At 44.0% G+C, this 19,581-nt stretch overlaps 1 protein-coding gene across 1 annotated transcript in view; it reads right to left on the minus strand.

The window, feature by feature from the left end:
- SEMA5A (semaphorin 5A) overlaps positions 1 to 19,581 on the minus strand; it is a 199,674-nt gene that overhangs the window by 15,174 nt on the left and 164,919 nt on the right. Inside the window, exons 15-16 of the mRNA XM_040977393.1 lie at positions 1,819 to 2,044; positions 279 to 497 (exon numbers count right to left, since the gene is read on the minus strand). Coding sequence (XP_040833327.1) covers positions 279 to 497; positions 1,819 to 2,044 — 445 coding nt within the window. The remainder of the gene's footprint in view (positions 1 to 278; positions 498 to 1,818; positions 2,045 to 19,581) is intronic.

Below are 19,581 nucleotides of genomic sequence, written 5' to 3' on the forward strand. Positions count from 1 at the left end.
CTTCCGGTGAGTGCCAGGCCCACGTGGGACCCTGCTGCGAGCGAGGTCACCCCATGAGTCCCTGGCCTCACGTGAGGTGCTCTCTGCTTGTCTGGGAATTTGGGGAGAGGAAAAGCAAAGTATTGGGAGGCAGACCCACAAGGTAGACTCAGGAGGATGAGCTAGACAAGGAGCACTTGGGCAGGCTCCGTGGGAAGAGACAGCTGCCAGCTAGACCCAGGAGGCCTGGAGCGGCCTTTGATGGCCCAGGTCTCGTCCAGATGACGCAATCCTCTCACCTGGACAGGGCAAGATGTTGCACTCCTGGTACTCCAGGGCGGGGCCGAGGCAAGGCATCCCCCCGTACTTGGGTTCAGGGTTATTGCAGACGCGCTTCCGGTTCCGAATGCCCCTGCTGCAGTCGCGGCTGCACTGGGACCACGACGTCCAGGCTGACCACGCCCCGTTGACGGTGTGTGCAGAGTACCGTCCAGCTCGCAGGAAATCACCCGAGAGCCCTGTGGGGGAAGCAGCCAGAGTGGGGTCGTGTTAGGGGCTGCCAGTGTGACTGCCAGCCATGATTTGCTCAGGGCGTCAGCTGCCCCATGCCCTCATCTCTCACACCGAGCTGAGCCCTTTCCATAGCCGAGAAGCCAAAAAACTGCTGCTGAGTGACCGTCGCTCTTGTAACCCCAGCCTGTTTTGCTGGAATGAACACACAATAAGAGTGTAAATAACAATTTGATTTGAGAATGTGGTTAAAGTCCTTACACACTTAGTACATCTTAGGTTTATAGCTAGTTCCCATCCTCTGTGCACACTCCCAGTGCTTGAAGTGGATGGGGCTGGACCAAGGTTGGGCCAAGGGGAAACCATGCTCAGAGAATATAATCCAGGTATCCCACACAGGCTGCAGGGATCTAACTCCTGAGCCATGGTCAGCTGCCTCCCAGAGCCTGCACACAGGCAGTCAGGGACGAGGGGAGTCCCCAGATCTGCGTCCTTAGGACAACCGGACCATGCACTGGGACATTCTCCGTTACACAGCCTCTTTTCTGTGATCCACCTGCACTTTGTGGTATCAATGCAGAATGATCAATGCAGTGTGGCCAGAGGCATACAAGTCCAAGTTTGTATTCTTGGCACCAAGGCCCAATGAGTTGGGCATTAGGCCCTAAGGTCATTAACACAGAGGATGGTGATTTTGGAGACATACAATCTCTTCTAAACATGGGTATTCAAGTTTTCCCAGTTCATGTGATTAACTTCTACAACATCATATACATATATCTGAGACTGGAAGGAATGTAAGATATAAATTCAAAGGAGAGTGCAGTTAGTGATGGAGAAATAACATCATGTATTCGCTCTTTCACACTTTGATGTCATGAGAAATAAGATGGCCTGTTTTGAAACTTTCTGTTTGCTGGTGCTGCGGTGCAGTGGGTTAAATTACCACCTGAGATGGTAGCGTCCTAAAGTGTACTGGTGTGCACCGGCTGCTCGCCTTCTGGGACAGGTATCTGCTAATGTGTGGGAGCAGCAATGAAGATGGTCACCTAAGTTGGCACCTGCCACCACATGGGCGACCCGGAGGGTTGGCTTTGACCTGACTCAGCCCCTGTTGTTGCCATTTTCAGAGTTAACCAGCAGATGGAAGATACCTCTTTCTCTCTCTGCAGCCTCTTGCCGTATCTAACATACAAATTAACGCCACCATAGGAATATCTGTACAGCTAAAGAACACGGTGTATCCAGGACTGAGTTCCAGGCACCTGTTGAGGTTTTCAGGAAGTACCTCCCTGAGTACGGCCCAGTCCCCACAGAGTCACCACTCACCGTCCGTGGAGCAGCCGCTGGTCCCGTCGCTCGAGCAGTACCGCATCTCAATTCTCTGCCTTCCCACTTCCAGCAAATTTGGGTCGGGCAGGCGGGCTTTGCACGTGTACCGGAAACGCTGCTCATAGTGGCCGCCATTGTCAGAGATGTTGACGGGCGTCCAGGGTGTCCAGGGTGTGGTCTTCTTCAGCTCGGGGCAGGCATTGGTGTTACAAGACTGGTACTCCTGGAAGAGGAAGTGCACAGCGTGCCTCACTAAGAGGCATCCCTAAAGAGTCACATGCAAGACATCCAGGGGCTGCCCTACAAATGAAACACTGTTCATATTCAGGGAGGCACCAGGCCCCGTGATCACTGTGCGGTGCCTCAGAGCAATCGGCACGATTTCTTGTATGCAAGCAATGTGGACAATAAATGCCAAATCTAAGTAAAAACAAAGGCGATTCCAAGAAAATTGTCTTCCTCTCACTTAATATGGTACCAACAGCATTGGTTTATTCTGATGTTCATATCAACTACTGTGTTTAAAAGACTCAATGGATGGAACTAAATTTGCTTGTGGACTGCATGGCACTCAGTTTAAGATGAAAGCCTTATCATAAGCCTTAGGGTCAGACTCAAAACCCTCAAGTGGCTGAGTAACCTCACGAGGACACGAAGTGTGGATTTGTTTAGTCTACAAATGCTCTCCCCACAGTTCCCTAGTCACTTTCCCTTTCCTCTCCCTTACCCCCCACCCCCATTCCCTGTAACCACAGCCAGGAGGGTTCTGAGTAGGCATGCTACGTGCAGCCACAGAGGGTGGCATTTAGGAGTACGGCGATAGAAATCTGCCTGGAGCACTCCTGATTTGACAAGAAGTATAAATAGTTTCAGAGACAAAACTAAACAGAGGTGAGGCAAAGGTATGTGGGTCTACCACTTGGCAACATGGCTGTTCTTGGTGCAAGGGAAAGCCACAATCCATGACACACTCGGGCTCTTCAGGACCCTCCAGGGACTCCTCCAGGGCTGGGCCAGCAGGGATCAGGAGCCAGATGGGGAGGAGGGCCGGGCTCCGGGAAGCCAATCGCAGTCACTCTCACTTTGCCTAGTCTATTTCCTAAGCCCTTTCCACAAGCCCAATACTCAGAGCCTGAACACTCTGCATCCCTTCCCACACAATAAACTCCCTGGCTTCCCTGAGCATAGCAGATTTGGCTGAGAGGTCAGGGGGCCTGACAATTTCTTGAGTAGCAGAATGAAGACTGCTCATTGTTGGGGTCTCTGGGATCTGGAGTGTGAATGAAATAATGCTAACTGCATGTGCTGGGGGGCCCCCAAAACCATTTTGGGGTTCTGAGAGCAGATGGTAGGATTCATAGGATTACATGTGTGGCAATACTCCCAGACAGAATTTATTTATCTGTGAAGGAGCACAAAGCAAAATGAGTATTGTGAAAAGGCACACGATGATGTCCAAAGAACCATACCCATTAGCGTCCTCTTCCAAAGGAATCGCCTAGAATATGTCCATTGTTCCAGTAACTGGTTGTGCCAATGTGAATGTAGTGATGTCAAGGAGCCAAGTCCAGGGGAGGTGAGGTGCCTAGGGTTCTCTAGTCACTTAGGAGCACCTGTGCTGGGCTGCTCTGAATGCAGACTCCATGAAGGCAGGCAGCTGTGATACACACCACAGCACTTGCACAAGCATTTAGGGCACAGGGAACGCACACCTATCAGCTTGGGAATGGTGGAAACATACCTGCAACTTAAATCCCCCAACCTCAGCACAGGCTTCCTAAGCTCCCACCGGAGTTCATGCCTTAGACAACATGTGCGGAATGTTCCTCTGCTGGATTTGAACTCCCTTTTCTGAGGTATGTTTCTAGATTCTGCTCTAAATAATACACAGTTCTTCTCCATTTTCTGTCTGTTCCTGTGGGTTTATGCCTTAACTCAACCCCTGAAAAATCATAGTAGCAACTTTCTAGCAGAAAATAAAGTACAGTGTGTCCAAGCCATCGGTATCTCTTAGAATGCCTCAGCAACTTTGATTTCATTACTGCTCCAAGTATTCAAATCAGATTTCCTGATTCAAAATCCATTTTCAGTTTCTTCTTTACAATGGTCAATATTCAGCAGTTCTTCATGATTGTGACTTCACAATTTTAACAACAAATATGAGGAATCATCACCGCCTATGTGATTAAATGCTCTCCATGCCAACAAGCACTAAAAAGATAAATGCCTTCATTTTCCTTTGTTTATAGCATCTTCTATTAGAACATCTATTGGATGCCTTCTAAAAGGGAAAGAATCGCCCCAATAACCACCCTAAATCTACCTGTGGGAAGCTGCACACGACACGTGTATGCTCTTTTCCACTTGGCTTGGAGATCGGGAGGCAGGGCTACAGAAAGTCTTTGGCCTCTGTCTGTGGGAGAACTTTGGAGATGCCATGCACCACTCTCCTCTTCCTGGTAACGCTACCCAGCACGACTGGCCAAGTGTCTAGGAGCTGGCTGCATGGACTCAGAGCACACTTAGGTGGGGGACCTAGGCTGTCAAGGGGAGGGGTTTTAGCACTAACAGGGGCAACATTATCTATAAGACATGAGGACCTGGAATCCTACTGAACACAGCTAGCAGTTACTCTGCACAGTTCTTAGTCCTCCTGCCAGGAAAGGCACCTTCTTTATGAGAAGGAGTTTATCTTTGGGATCTGTGAAAGGCTGACATGTTGGAGAGCTGTCTGGTTGCCCCCATGTATTGGTCCCAGAGGCCAGGGTGTCACCTGTCCCAGGGCGGGGCACAGCTCATGGTGAGAGGCTCACTGAGGCTCATTTGATGTCAGCCTCCTTACTCTTCCTTCACACGAGCTGCAGGATGGCTCCTATTAGCTGCTGCGTGAGCTTGGATTGTGATGTCCTGGTCTAAAGTTTCAAGACATGAAAGCCTGAGAAGTGCTGTGGCCAATCTGTTTTATATTAATAACGAAATTTATGCAGGAATTCAATTCAACCGAGGTCGCTTACGTGGCTTAACTGAACCTGGATGCTAGAATTTCCTGGCTAACTGTGTCCATCATGATCTAGCATTGAACAGAACTTGAACACTGTAGTCTGTAACAAACTATTTCTTTTAGAAGGGATTTTAAAAAATTAATTGCTATTATTTTTCCAGATACATTTCTTAAAATTCTGGTGGAAAATATTAGTAAGAACAATTCCTTAAGCAATGTTAAACAACTACAAATAAGTCTCTCAAGCGTTCCCTGTCTTTGGCAGCAGTGAGAAAACCATCCACTTCAATGTTCAGTTGGAAAGTCGAGGCTCCGCAGGCCCTGTTTCCTCTCAGCCAGGTCGGTCTTCACGTCCAGCCCCTTGATCCCTCTCTCCTCCCCATCTTATTATCTCACACATCTGTTTGGAGGATCCGAGCGTGCATTTCAGTGGACTTTAATCATCTATTTGTGATTCACTTCCACTGACACAGTGCAAGCTTGTCAAAAGCAAGAATTTCATCCTAATCACATTACCGACACGAGCACAGCACCACTCCTTGTATCAGGGAAATCATATCATAAAGCCACAGATAAGCCGATTCAAGCAGAAATCTGTATACATTTAGGAACAGATTCAGGTGGTTATGTGAGGCCTCATGTCTTCTCTGTTTTTCTTTGAAAAATCTAAGATGACTCATATTCCATAGATCCAAAGTGAAGCAGAGATGGGAAGGTGGAACTTCGATACCATATGCTCAGTACAAAATACAAATTAACTTTAAAGTAATTTCAACAGCAGCTGAATATATAAACAAAACGTGTTCACATATGGGAATACTTGTGGCTTCCCCATGCATGCTCAGGATCTCTTCCAGTGACTAATCTTGGCATGCTGAGATAGAAGAAAGTTGCTCTGCATAAAAGAGGAAAGCAATGCTAATGTGCTTGCAAAGGCCCAAACACACAACTGCACGCAGGACCATCAGCTCAGGACCCCAGGAGCTTGTGACCAGCAGAGCAGAGACAGGAAGCTCCGGAACTCCTGGCAGTGGGAGCCAGCAAGAAAGCTACCAGAAAGGACTTACTGGACTCAGACGCATTGTCACAGAGAAACTCTGCTTCCCGCCAGAAGTCACAGAAACACCAGAATAACCAGCAATGTGTGAAGCCACAGTTCTTAAGACGTTGGATTTTAGGCAACCAAATCCACCAGCAGAGAGTGGAGGGAAACATGGGTGGCCACGCAGGTGTTGGCACGCACAGTATGGAGAAGGTTCCAGGGCTGTGGCACAGAAGTGGGGGGCCCAGAAGTGGAAGATAGAGAGCAGAGGGCTGGGCTGTGGATACCAACACGAATGCAGTTCTACCCCAGGAGAGGACTGCCCAAGGAAAACAAAACTCCTAAGATATGTAGACATCCCCTCTCAGGTTGAGAAAATGTCAGCAAATGTGTGTGAAGAAGCTACACAAGCACAGAAGAGTGTCCAGCCACAAACAGTAATATTCATAGGGTCACACACCAAACCCCAAGTTACCAGATAGGCAAAGAACAAAACCCACACCTAGTATGGGAGGGGAAGATCAATCAATTACCACTTCGCTATGAATAGCAGTTGATAGATTTTGTGGCAGAATATTAAGACAGCCAGTCTAACTTTGAGACATACATATTCAAGGAACTAGGAGGAAGACTGAGAATGTGAAATAGAGACTTGCAAACTCTAAGAAAGAAGTAACACACCAACTGTGCAGTGCAAAAGAGAATGCAACTGAAGTCATTCTACAAGGTCAACATTAACTGGATACAAAACCACATAGCATGGGTGAGAGAGAGGGATGGAGGGAGAGAGAACTCTTACATAATCCCTTCTTTCCTATCTCCGCTGGCTGAGTGCCTCCTTTCTCACCAGCACAGGCCATTGAACAGGCTGGAGTTGCACTTACCTCCCACGGGAGGTAGAGAGTTTGCCAGTGACTAGGTGGCTTGTGAAAGGAGTACTCAGCCTTCAGGCCAATTCTCATTCCCTGTCTAACCCTCTGCAAGCCACCTTCAAATGTTTGGCACATACCCCAACAGGTGCCAAGCTAATGATCTGTATCAATAACTGAATGCAATCCACATCTTGGCTTAGATTAAGTCAACTGTTGCAGTGACTAGCCAGTGTTGTGAGTTTAGATCTGGTCAGCGAAGTTGAAAAGACACTGAGAACACCGCACGACAGGCTCCGTCCACACATCACTCTGCGCAGAATCCGAGGATTGGGAGCTTGGTGAAGATTTTCCTGCCTGTTTCCCACTCCCATTACTTGTCATAAAATTTCAAAGGAATATAAAAAAAGTTTTGGAAAAAAAATGTGGCTATGATGTTTTACCCAAAAAGTAAAAAAATCAACAATCTCATTAAGCTATGTAACAACTACTTCCATACCAACAATTTCCCCTGAGTACCTACAGTACCCTTGTTCATACCTCTTTCATAAACATTTATTATGTCTCTTGCTTGCATGGAGGTCCCTATGTCTTGGAGTTTCCCTGGGGAAAGACCCGAGGGTGCTTGCATTTCTTATTCCAGCCTGGTATTGGGCATCATGGCTGCTCAAAAGGGAATCTGCCGAGTCTGACCAGGTTTCCTGGATGCATTCCTTTCAATCAGCCAACAGCCTAGCCTTTTTTTCCGTTTTCTTTCTTTTTTGATTGCAGAAAAGCAAATGAATACTCCCCTGCTTTCTTACTAAAAACTCTGTGTGTGTGTGTGTGTGTGTGAGAGAGAGAGAGAGAGAGAGAACTGCAGTTGACTTTTCCCCTCACACATTACTTCCAGCCTTCTTTTCTTTCCAACACTGAGATAAGCTCACGAGGATGGGATAATCAGTGCGATCACTGAGCCTTCTTTATTGCAGAATCTATGATTTGTGGGCATTTGTGCCTCCATAAACTTACGGCTCAAATGAGAATATTCACCTATTTATTTTATTTTCTCACAATAACGCCCTTAAATTCTTAGAGTGCAAGTCAAGAATTCACACATTTTATTTTTCTGACAAATATGGTGCAAGGAGAAGAGAAATTGCTTTGAGTTAAATGGGGATGTGTGTGTGTGTGTGTGTGTGTGTGTGTGTGTGTGTGTGTGTGTGTGTGTTGGGGGAAGGCTATTTCTCAGTATAACTGAACTGAGTGACCTTCAGCCAAGACTACCACGCATTATTTCCATCCCTCTGACTGTAAGAGGAAAATGTTTAAATGTAATATACCTTGGAGAACATCTGATTGTGCTGTGCAGAGCTCAAGTGTTCTGAGGACGAATTTGGAAAGAGCAAGAACAAATAACACAAACCAGAGTGGGGGGGTCTATTGGTCATTGAGGCGTATAGCGCTGTTCACTGGGACTTCCAATTACAATAAGATGAAAGTATTTCCAAAGATTTGCAGAAAACTGAATTAAAAGGTAGGATTATTTTGGTGATATTTTTATGGAAATTCATTAAGGAGTTGACTTTTATTTCATCAAGGAAGGACCTCTTAGTTTTCCCCATGACAAATGCCTTTTCTTCAGGATCCGTGAGCATTCCGTACACTCTTAAGGAGACGCTCGCTCATGGAATGAACAGAAACGCCATTTTAAAACAGAATACAGTTGGCTCGCACCTACTACTTTAATGGAATTGGTGAGGGTGACATACAAATCAATGATCAACCTAGGTTTATTTTCCATTATTTCTGCAAAAAGACAAATTTTAACAACTCAACCCAGTTCAGAAGTTCTAAGTGACTGGGGGAATTGACACCCTGTGTATACTTGCATACACAAACACAAGACAAATAAGAACAATATGTCATGACCATAGGACTTCAATGTTATGATTATATTCAGAATCTAACCATCTCTGCTTCCTCTCCCAGCATTCCAAGCAGTCACTATGTCAGATGGATAACAGGGGGCCACTCCTTTTTGCTTCCCTCAGTCATCTGGCATTCCTGCAGCTGGGAGTTTTCCACCATGAAAAGCTCTGCACAGGCTCCTGCTGCGGTATTCCTCAAACTCTTTCTTGTGAGATACTATCAATGATATGTTTATTAAGATTGCTACTTGTAATATGAGGGTTCTTCAAGAAAGTCGAGAAAAATGCACATTTACTGAAAAAGCATACACAGACTTCAATTTTTTCACCAAAATAGACTCGCATTACCTGTTAGGACTTGTCTGAACAGGATCTAATGAGCACTTAGAATAAGATTTCTTAAAACAAAGCAGAATACAATAACCAAAAACCTATACTGGAGTCATATGAATCTGGCTACAATTGAAGCAAAGACAAAGACCAAAGTTATGGTGAAGTTTGAGAGGAGCGGAGAGAATGATGTAATCACTGACACTTTCATAAAAAGTTTGTAGAGACAAAGTCCAAAAAACCCCAGCAGCTTACACATGTGTATAATTTATTCTAAGAAGGGACCAGATGATTATGAAGATGAAACTGAAGCAGTGGATCGTCGACATCAATGAGTGAAAAGAAAATGAAACTTGTTCTTGTCCTAATTGAAAAGGATCAGTGATGAAGAGCAAACACAATAGCTGACATCACAGATACCTGGGCAGAGTTAGCCGACACCCTCCTGGCTGGGAAACTAAGCAATGAAGCGAACCAGTGTTCTCCCCAGCACACGTGGTCCGAGGTGACCTTGCAGTCCTTTCTTACTCAGGGTTTCTTGCAGACCCACAACTGACTAGAGTGCATATCGACAAATTCTGCCAGGAATGGTATCCCATGCAATCAAGTTAACGAGTTCTCCAGTGGTAAGGGCAATTCATTGCAATGAATCCAATGGGGTGGATCCTGTAAAAACCTCTGTGGTGTAAGTGAGAAACTCCAAAGTTTGGAGTTGTATCGACGTTACCCATCTTCTGTTGAATCTGATAACAGACTGAAAGATTGATGGTGGAGTCTGAGTTTATGAAGCCCTTTCTGAAGCCGCCCCATGTGTTAAAGAGGAAAAGTGTCCACAATGTCCACCTCCTCCAGGCTGCGGGGGAATGGTTTTCCAACACATGTTGAATGCTTAAGAAGCTGGTTCTTCATCAGTCCTGCTGAGCTCAACGTGGTATCCCTACTGCATTTATTAAAACCAGGCATATCATTCTTTACTGAGAAATTTCTCATTCACTAGCCCCTGGCCCTGAGTGACCACCAAGAGAACTCACCATGGTTTGTCTAGGAGCTCAACTAGCTTCAGTTGCTTAACCGTCTTAATCCTTTGTTTGCTTGCAAATCCATGCCCTGTGTGATGACCTCAGAAGCCAACAGCATCTGACTAGAGGCTCTACTGCTTTCAATCTCATAACTCAACATCATGGCTTTCCAGTCTGTGAAACAGGAAGGTAACAACGTGACTGGGAAGTGACAAATGAGATCCTGTGTTCACAACAGCCAGCAGAGAACTTGACACAGGCAGCATCTTTGGTTTCCACAAAAGCCTGGATAAAGAACATGGGAGGATCAAGGAGTCTTCCAGGATGGCACCTGGAGAAATAGCAAGCCAGGACATTTCTAACAGGCGGGAGTTCTCAAACTGGTAAACAATAAATTTAGAGTTAACTTGCTTTCAAGTTTCCACATATATCATCTCACATCCTCTGTGATGTGATCATCTGCTAATAATTATTATCTTCTAAATTTGATGTTATCAGTCCATTACACAAATACAGATTTCATGCTTTAAAAGATAGCAGCAGGAACATTTATTTAACCACACAAGTGATGTATTGGGAGCAGTGAGAGCTGAGGTCACAGGGCCCGTGACATTCCTCTTTGTTGTACTAAAGCATTTGGAACCATGGAGCATTTGTTGGCTGTCCGTGCAGGGACCCCATAGCTTAACGGATCTGGGAAATGAACAGCATCAAGTTTTATCAACATATTTTTCCTATTAAAAAATAATCACAGGGGATTGCATGTTTCTGTTCTTCTTTTGGCCAATTTACTGTGGGAAATTAATTAAAACTCTTTTAAATCAGGATCTTGAAATGACTTTCTTTTAATAACTTGGATTGCTTAATTAGATTCCCATTACTTCATGGATATTTCCTGGCAGAACACAGGGACAATGACCTAAATATCTTAAACATTTATATTTTTCAAACTAAAGACTCCAGGAAAATTTCCCAAAGGCACTTTGTAATTATGACACACTTTAGAAAACAGAAGCATCAGCTTTCCAGGCATGCTGTGTTCATCTACCCACTCACCTCTCCTGACTACTGCAGGAGCGTCTACACCATGGGCAACATGGAGAGCTACAGCCTCGGGACCCCTCAGGCTTCCAAGGTGGAAACAGCATGTGATGTTCAGGCAGACAATCGAAAGCCCTTCACTCTGCTCCTGCAGCCACACACTGCAGGAGGAAAGGAGTAGGAACTGGTGCTTAGTAACCTGAGGATGAAGTAACTGACGCTTTGGCCAACCAGTGACCACTGTGCTCTGGCTTGGGAGTCTGAGATGCTGACGTGACCCGCAGAGACACATAAACGTCCTGGCAGAGGGAAGGCAAAGACAGCATTTTGGTATCGTGGGAAACCCAATCTGACATTGCTCATTCCCTAATAGTGAAACATCACGGCTTCTTTAAAAAAAATAAAAGGAAACTTAGAGAGCAATCATAGAATCATAGCCGTTTCAAGACAAGGTCAAAGTCTCAAACACAGAAAAACCAGAGACTTAAAATACGCAGCTGTCAAAAAATAATGGGGTGTAGATAGGATGGCTTAAGGATTTAAGATTCAACAGAAGATGGGTAACGTCGATACGACCCCAAACTTTGAAGTTTCTGACTTACATCACAGAGGTCTTTACAGGATCTGCCCCACAGCAGTGAATTGCCCTTACCGCTGGAGAACTCGCTAACTTGATTGCATGGGATACCATTCCTAGCAGAATTTGTTGATATGCACTCTACTCAGTTGTGGGTCTGCAAAAAATAAAAACAAGCTGCAAGCCTTAACTATAAGTTCATCACTGATGGTGTTTGCATAGTGGGTCAGATCCCCAGGTCACCTGCTCCCTGTACCTGACCCTCAGCCTGCCTGCCACTGTACAGGTGACTGCAGTTCAAACTCCCAGAACATTCACATCAAAGTCAGAAGTCAAACTTAACCACTGACTTCAAAGCACCAAATGCGAAAAAGACACAGAACAGTCTGTTTATCTTAAAGTCTGCTGTGAAACAACGTGCCAATAAATGGTGAATGACTGTTCAACATTATGGATTTTTATCTGCTGATGTGATCAGAAAGCAGTGTTAGTGTACTTTTCCAAACTATAACTCGGTGATGAAGTAGCTGAGCGAACACTGTCCTAACCTGCACTTGCACTCACAGATGGTCACTGTCCCAATGGATGCCTTCCATATTTTGAATGGTACTAAGTTTCCCCTCATCCTTAGCATTAAAGCACACACCTTTTTCATATTAAGATGCAGGTATCTGTCACAGACGCCATGTAACTGGAAGTTCACACATGGCATTTCCAAACCCACAAATGCAGGCACACATGCGTGCTAGAATGTGCCTTCTCTGGCACACTGCATGCACTTCTCAACTGCAGGCATGTAGGAAACACCTCACTTGAAACATGGAGAATCCCATACTGTAAACGACTTTCCGACTTATTTTTATCTTATTGGAAATAGTGAAAAATTTAAACATGGCCCATGCATCAGAAAATCCGTTAAGTCCGGTGTGTGACTTTTGTTAATTTCTCCTCAACGGATTCTAAAGCCTTATCAAAACAGCAGCAGCTCCTCACTTCATACACTATTAAAGATCAACAACTACGGTTCAAGTGGGCCTGGGTCTGGAATCCATACAGGCAAGTACTGCGATATAGTCACCTGCAGGCGCTGTGCATGGCACCATCCAACCACTAAAGACAGCCAAGGGAGAGTGTCCTTCACTTAGTGGCCAGTAATTAACTAATCTTTTCTGACCTCAAACGCAGGTGAGAGAGATGGAAGGAATCCCCGAGATAAATTATTCCCACACTTGACCATACTGCTCCAACCTCACTGTCTTCCTGTTGACTGGCTGTGATTTCCAGCACCATGCTGAATGCCAGTGGGGCTGGCATGAGTCCCTGGCTTTTACTCGCCTGCTGCTAACCTTTCACCACTAAGTATGAGGACATCTGCTGTGGGATTTTTAATGGGTCTCCTTATAAAGCCAAACAAGTGCTTATTTAATCTCTGTAAGGTTTTCTTTTTTAACATATTATGAATAAGTATTGAATTTTATCAAACACTGCTTCTGTATTAAAACAACTAATAGTCTCTCAGTGTTGCTGGAATCAAATGTCTTACTGACTCTCATCATAAATATAATATTCTGAAAGAATTTGAATACGTAAATCTAAGTGAACACAAGATTATAACTATCATTTACACCTAAGGCATGACTAAACTTTTTTCTTTGTTTTTGTTTTTGTTTTTTGCACAAAACTCAGCCTGTTGCGCCGGGAGCCTTGGCACCAGACAATCTGTTCTAGAAGAAGAGATTCCATTCTTTGCCCCAGAACATGCAGGCCGAGCAGCCAAGCCCTGAGCACAGCTGCTGTGACTCTTAGCAGAGAGGTATTCTGATTCAGACAGGCACCTCACAGGGCAGCTCCATGTACCACCATGTACACACCATGTACCAGGCAACTCAGCTCCTCTACATCTCGGCTTGGGTGAACCTGCTAGGGAGGACTTCACCTCAGAACAAAGCCCTTCTCTGTTTACTGCCCCCCCAGCCAGCCAGCACTGCTGGCTCTGCAACCTGAAGAATCTTTGCCTTAGACCAGAGAAGAGGCCTCCAAAAGCACAAATGAGAGATAAAAACACAACTCACCAAGTTGAAAAAAGCCTTGCCTGGATGTCTCCTTACAAATACTATGACAGTCAGGGGACTTTGGTATTCTGTGTCTTTGACCCTGACAGCTCTTTCACAGTTGGAATGTTGATACACATTGCACACAGTGACCGAGAAACCACAGACTGAGCAGCTGTTCTGGCATACCAAGAATGAGCTACGGGTTCAATGGTGAGTGAGAGGGGGGTACCTGCCACTGAGGAGTGTGAGCCTCATGACAGTCCCTTCCACATGTCCCCACAGCTCAGGAGAAGAACACCAGCCAGCTTGGCATGGGCTAGCTCTTCCTGACTCTATATTCCTCGAGAGCCAACTCCGAGGCCACTGTTTCATAAATATGAATGCAGCAAGCTTGTAATTTGGAAGTCACTTAATTAAGATATAATTCAAACAATGGAAGCCAAAAAACTCAGTCATTTCACAATCACACCTCCTAAGGGTCCTGTCCTACAAGGGGAGCAGCAACAAAGAACAAAAGGCAAAATTCTGCTAAGTGCTAGCGGATAGTATCTCTTTAAAAAGCAATCTGTTCAAATTTTTAAACAGAAATATGGAAGAAGATACAGTAGCGATTGGTCAGGGTTTTTAAAACAAATCATTTACTATGAAGAAGATACAGGGTTTCCCTTGTCCAGGCTCTTGTCCTTGTGCTGTGACCTCCGTGACAACTGATGATGGACAAGCAAGAACAGGGGAGCCCCAGAGAAGAGAGCAGCAGGTGTGGGCACCCCAGGTCAGGCTGCACACCCCCTCAGGAGGGCACGCACAGGGATGCCATGTAGTTGACAGCCCTGAGACTGCAGTTTACAAAATTCAGGATCAACCCAATGCTTCAGAGGTGTTCACATTTCCAGTTTAAGACCACTGCAATCATGACGTATCACCCAATCCGAACAAAGTGAACCCTGAGGGTTTCCTAGTGATGGTAACAGGACACCATCAGGACCAGAAGCAAATTACTGCATGACAATTTGCATGAAAATCCCAGGACGTCAGCCAATCTTGTGCCAGTACATCTTGGTGTACAAATGGCAGATGATTCCATGTCTACCAGAAGTCCCAGTGAGCATGTATTTCCCCAAGCCTCAGTTTCCACCCAAACAGCCCCTTGTGGACTTGATGTTGCACAGAGCCTGTACTTTGGCATCTTCAGCCAGGCAAATGCCTTCCTTGGTCTTTGGTATTCCTTCTCTTACAAGGGAAGTCACTGAGGCCAAACACTGTAATACAACTGGACTCCTTTCTGCCCATCTGTACCCACAGCCACTGGTCCTTTCTCACTGTGCTTGTTAGCAGGGGGTCTGAGCTGGTGGGGTTCAGATTAACACACTTAGACAAACCAGGGGAAATAAGAAAATGTTTCATGAATACGTGGAGGATGACCTAAAAAGGGCCTAAAGGCATCAGGTTTGAAATTATTATTTACAAAGACAAGCTCAAACATTGGAATCAGGTCACTTTAAAAGAGTTAAATTCTGATTTTTAATTAGGTGCTCTTTCTTGGTTATATATACTCAAGTCTTGCCAATGGGGGTGGGGGAGTTGCAAAGAGCTTGGAAGGTCATTCCCAAGTATAATCTAATACCAGAATCAATCTGAATGACTTTTAGCTACCATGAACGCAGGCATGGTGGTTTTGGGGTCTAAATTGTATCATTTGGAGCAGACTTGTGAAGCTAATTTGAAAGATTCTGAAATGCTTTAAGAATATAAACAAGAAGTGAAATGTTCATAGGCAAATAGCACGAGGAGATATGTTAAATATGAAGCAGGGGATGCTTCTCCTGGGAGTCTGGAATCTCGGAAAGAAAATCCTGACCACAAACACGCTTCAATGTCGAAGACTGCACTAAGGAACCAAAGGTATGCCAAGACAACAGAACGCACAACAATCACTGCATTCAAAGAGATGCTGGCATTATTCCACTAAACTGTCACTGCTTTTCTAAAATAAATAATCCAGGAACTTAATAACTAGGTTCATTCATTCATTAGCCTTACCGCTGTTGGTTACTGAGAAATCAAAGGACTTATCTCTGATTTAAAAAACATTAAATATTTTTTATATTAGCAAGCTTTAAACCAAACAGCTCTTTTGCACAGGACTAAATTTAAGTTTCTATAATGTGTTTTCAGGAACATTAGCCTAGGAGCACCTACTAAGTTGAGTCAGTTGTGATGAAGGAGGCTGCTGAAGTAATGACAGGGCAAAGCAGCTTAGATACTCCTTTAGATACACTATTAGATACTCCCTTCTTCCTGACAGTAGAACCCACAGGACTTTTCCCTGTAAGAAAATGGTAATTTAAAGTGTGACATGGCTTACATGTTTTTTCAATCATCCACAGAGACAGACTGTTAACACCGGAAAGCATGGCTCCAATGATGTCAGAGCCAACACTACCTGAAGGAGCACCGATGGCCGAGTGGCCCTCAGTCTCGTATCTAAAGCCTTTCAGACCAATGACATTGGCATTCCGGACTTGCATCTTGCAAAGCCATAGTTCCCAAGTGATGCTGCTTACAGCACCTGGTGTCAACCACAGCTCCTCCAGGTTGCAGCTGTCATGCACAAGCCTTCAGGCGCAGCCCCTCCTGCTGTCTCAACTTGGCCAGCCCCTGGCATACCTGTGCGTGCCCTTGACCTTCTGTTCACAAGCATACCTGTGTGTGCCCTTGACCTTCTGTTCACAAGCAATCTCTCTTCAGGCAGATTCAGTGTTTTTTCACCCCTTTAGTTGTTCCATTGGTACTTACAACTTCCCTCTTGGTTTCTAGCCATTAGAATTATATATTTTCTTATAAGCTGAAAAGTAGCCTCGTGGAGAGGCTAGGAAATTTTACTGTGCCCATTTGCCACATAAGCAGTTCTTTTCACTTGTAAATATTCATCATTTCTGTTTGACTGAATACACAGATGCACGCCTGGAAATTCTGCAAAGTACAGGATGGCAGGAACATTTTTCACATATATGCATACATCTATTCATAAGTGGATAGTATCATGGAATCTCGCACTAAACACTAAAAAATTTAATTCTCAGAAATGACATATGGGATTGGTAGAGTTTCTTTCCTCCTCTTCATTTTCAGACATCGAGACCTTATCATTACACTTCCAAGCAGAAGATAAGAGAAAGAGACCAGCTCTATAAACTGCACAAAGAGCGCTGTCTGGCAAGTGTCAGGGCTCTCCGGGAGGACTGGCCGCCATCTGCTTGCCCCACTGTTTCTGCCTCTTTTCAGCTTTAGAAGCTTATATTTCCTCTGCCTCTGGTTTCATGAGCTGAGCCAGAATAATTTTAGAAAGCGGCTTCCACAGCTTCCTGCCTTCTCAGCCCCCGCCATTCCTGCCGCCCACATGATGACAACGGTTCCCTCGAGGACCGCTTTCTAATAGTCTCGAACTGGGCAATTTCACAGGATTAGACTGGCGGGCACAGATGTGCAACATGCCCCACATCGTGACAGAAGCAATATGCCAAACCACAGTGTGCAGGGCATGACCTTCTCGCGCAGTATGGCTAACATGACATAAACATGGGGCACAGACTCAGTCTGTTGCATCCTTAGGACTCTGCCTTGCCACGTCGCCTTTCAGAGCAGAATCTGAAAGATGGACCAGGGAACACAATGAGGAGAAAATTGTCCTTACAACAACAGTCATTGGGTCACAGCTCAAAATGCTTCAGCATTTTTTCCTACTGAACAATTTTGAAGGCCTCCAATTCTACTTTTGTACTGACACTAAAAATGTTAATAAAAATAAAATTTAGCAATAGCTGCTTATCTTCTTTCTTCACACAGAAGACTTGTGAACTAGGCTCTGGCAGAGAAGGGATAGCATTGGGACAAAAGTAATCAAGGCAGCTACGAAAAATAGTTGGTGCTTGGAAACATTTTTTCTGGTATGCTCCAACATCTGTTGCTTCTTTAGTAAATTGAAAGTTGCTTTGAAAATGAGTATGTATGTAAATTATTTTAACAACAGAAGTTATACATGTTCAATAATACCGCTGGCGGCACATAGATGAAACAATAGAAAACAATGGGAAATGCAAATCTTAAGCAAATGCCAATTAAAACATGTTGTTGATACAATTAAACATTTATATTCCTCCTCCAAAGGAAGCAATGGTCTGGCACGAGCCAAAATGGATAGCAACCACAGTGCGATGAACTACAAAATTCTCTGCAATTTTTTCTGTCTGAATTATTTTTATGCCACAGCCAATCTATGGCACTTGAAAATCAGTACTAAAAACAGACTATATCCCCAACAGATCAATGTTATAGGAAATCCTGAATGTTACAAGACATCATGAAACCATATAAAACACCCTAAAAGGCAGATATTCGGAAAAGAAAGAGAATCAAATTTTGTCTTGACAGAAAACCTACAAAAAAATAAAGGGAAATCATTTAGGAGACAGAAGGAAGCAAATAACAGACTGAGAGACAATGACCAAATGACATGGGGTTAGTTTTCAGGTGTCAAATTAACCTTGACTATAAATAGGTTAAATTCTTTAGTCAAAACACAGAGGTTGGACGCATGGATAAAGACAAACAAAACATAAAAACAAAGCCCAAGTCTCTTTTAAACGCTGTCTAAAAGGAACTCACTTCACAGGTAAGGATCCCTGGAACTTGAAAGAGAAGCAGTGGAGAATGACATTTCACACAAATGGGAACCCAAAGCAAGCAGGAGGAGCTACTTTCACAAGACACAATGTACTTCAAATCAAAGAGTATAAATTAGAGACACAGAAGGCCATTCAGTCTACATCAAAGGATCCTTTTAGTAAGAACTTATAAGACTTGGAAATATGAGTTCATTCTACAATAGAGTCCCAAATACAGGAAGCCAGCATTATCAGATGTAGAGACAGATGTCAACGCAGTGATAGCTGGGAACGGCACTGTCTTCCCACCTTCCATGGGCTCACCCTCCAGATGAAAACTGTGTGGAGTGGCACGCGAACGCAATGGCTCTAACAGACAGGCGCACACTGTTCCACCCAGCCGCTGTGAGCACATGGCCCTGTCACCCAGGAGACAAGACACACCAGGCCACAAGTCAAGCCTCAGGGAGCGCAAAGGAAAACAAACTCATGCCAAATATCTTTTCAGACTATAAAGCAATAAAACTAGAAATCAACAAGAAAAACACAAAGCTTACAAATAAAAACTGAATAACAAAATTTGCAAATATAACAAAATTGAATAAACAATATTCCATTGAAAAATTAAAAGAAATGCCTGCGTATCAGTTTTGCTCCAGATGCTGTGCTTTGCTGCCATTTTCTGAAAGTTCTTTAGAAATTTGTTCTAAAAAAATTTAAGCAAATGGTTAAAAACTATATTGTCCTATAACTTTAACTGGTGAATAGTTAAAAATATGCCCTATACAAATGAAGTTGAACACTGTTTCCTTTGATTGTTGTTGATATCCCTTGCATATTTCATGCTGAGCTATCTTTTTACATTTATATACTAAACTCTTTATATGGCACAACATTAAGCTTTTGACTACAATGTAAACTACATATGTTATCTCAAAAATACAAATTAAATATCCACAAAAATGCTTGGGAAATGAATATTAAAATAAAGCATATCAAAACCTGGGACACAGAAAAAGCAATACAAATAGCGAAGCCCATGGCAATGAATGGATACCTTGTGGAAACAGAAGTATTTCAGATGAGCTAGCTAACAATGTAACGATGCATCTCAAGGACATAGCAAAGGCAGCAATAAAACTAACACCAAATTAGCAAGAGACCAAGAAATCACAGCAAAAGCAGGAAAGCTGCAGTTTAATACTACAAAAGGAGAAAGATATTAAAAGCTGTTTTTTAAAGGATAAATGAAC

Source organism: Ochotona curzoniae, unplaced genomic scaffold, assembly GCF_017591425.1.
Source record: "Ochotona curzoniae isolate NIBS_2020 unplaced genomic scaffold, NIBS_Ocur_1.0 contig_2754, whole genome shotgun sequence".
In the NCBI taxonomy this organism is placed as follows: domain Eukaryota; kingdom Metazoa; phylum Chordata; class Mammalia; order Lagomorpha; family Ochotonidae; genus Ochotona; species Ochotona curzoniae.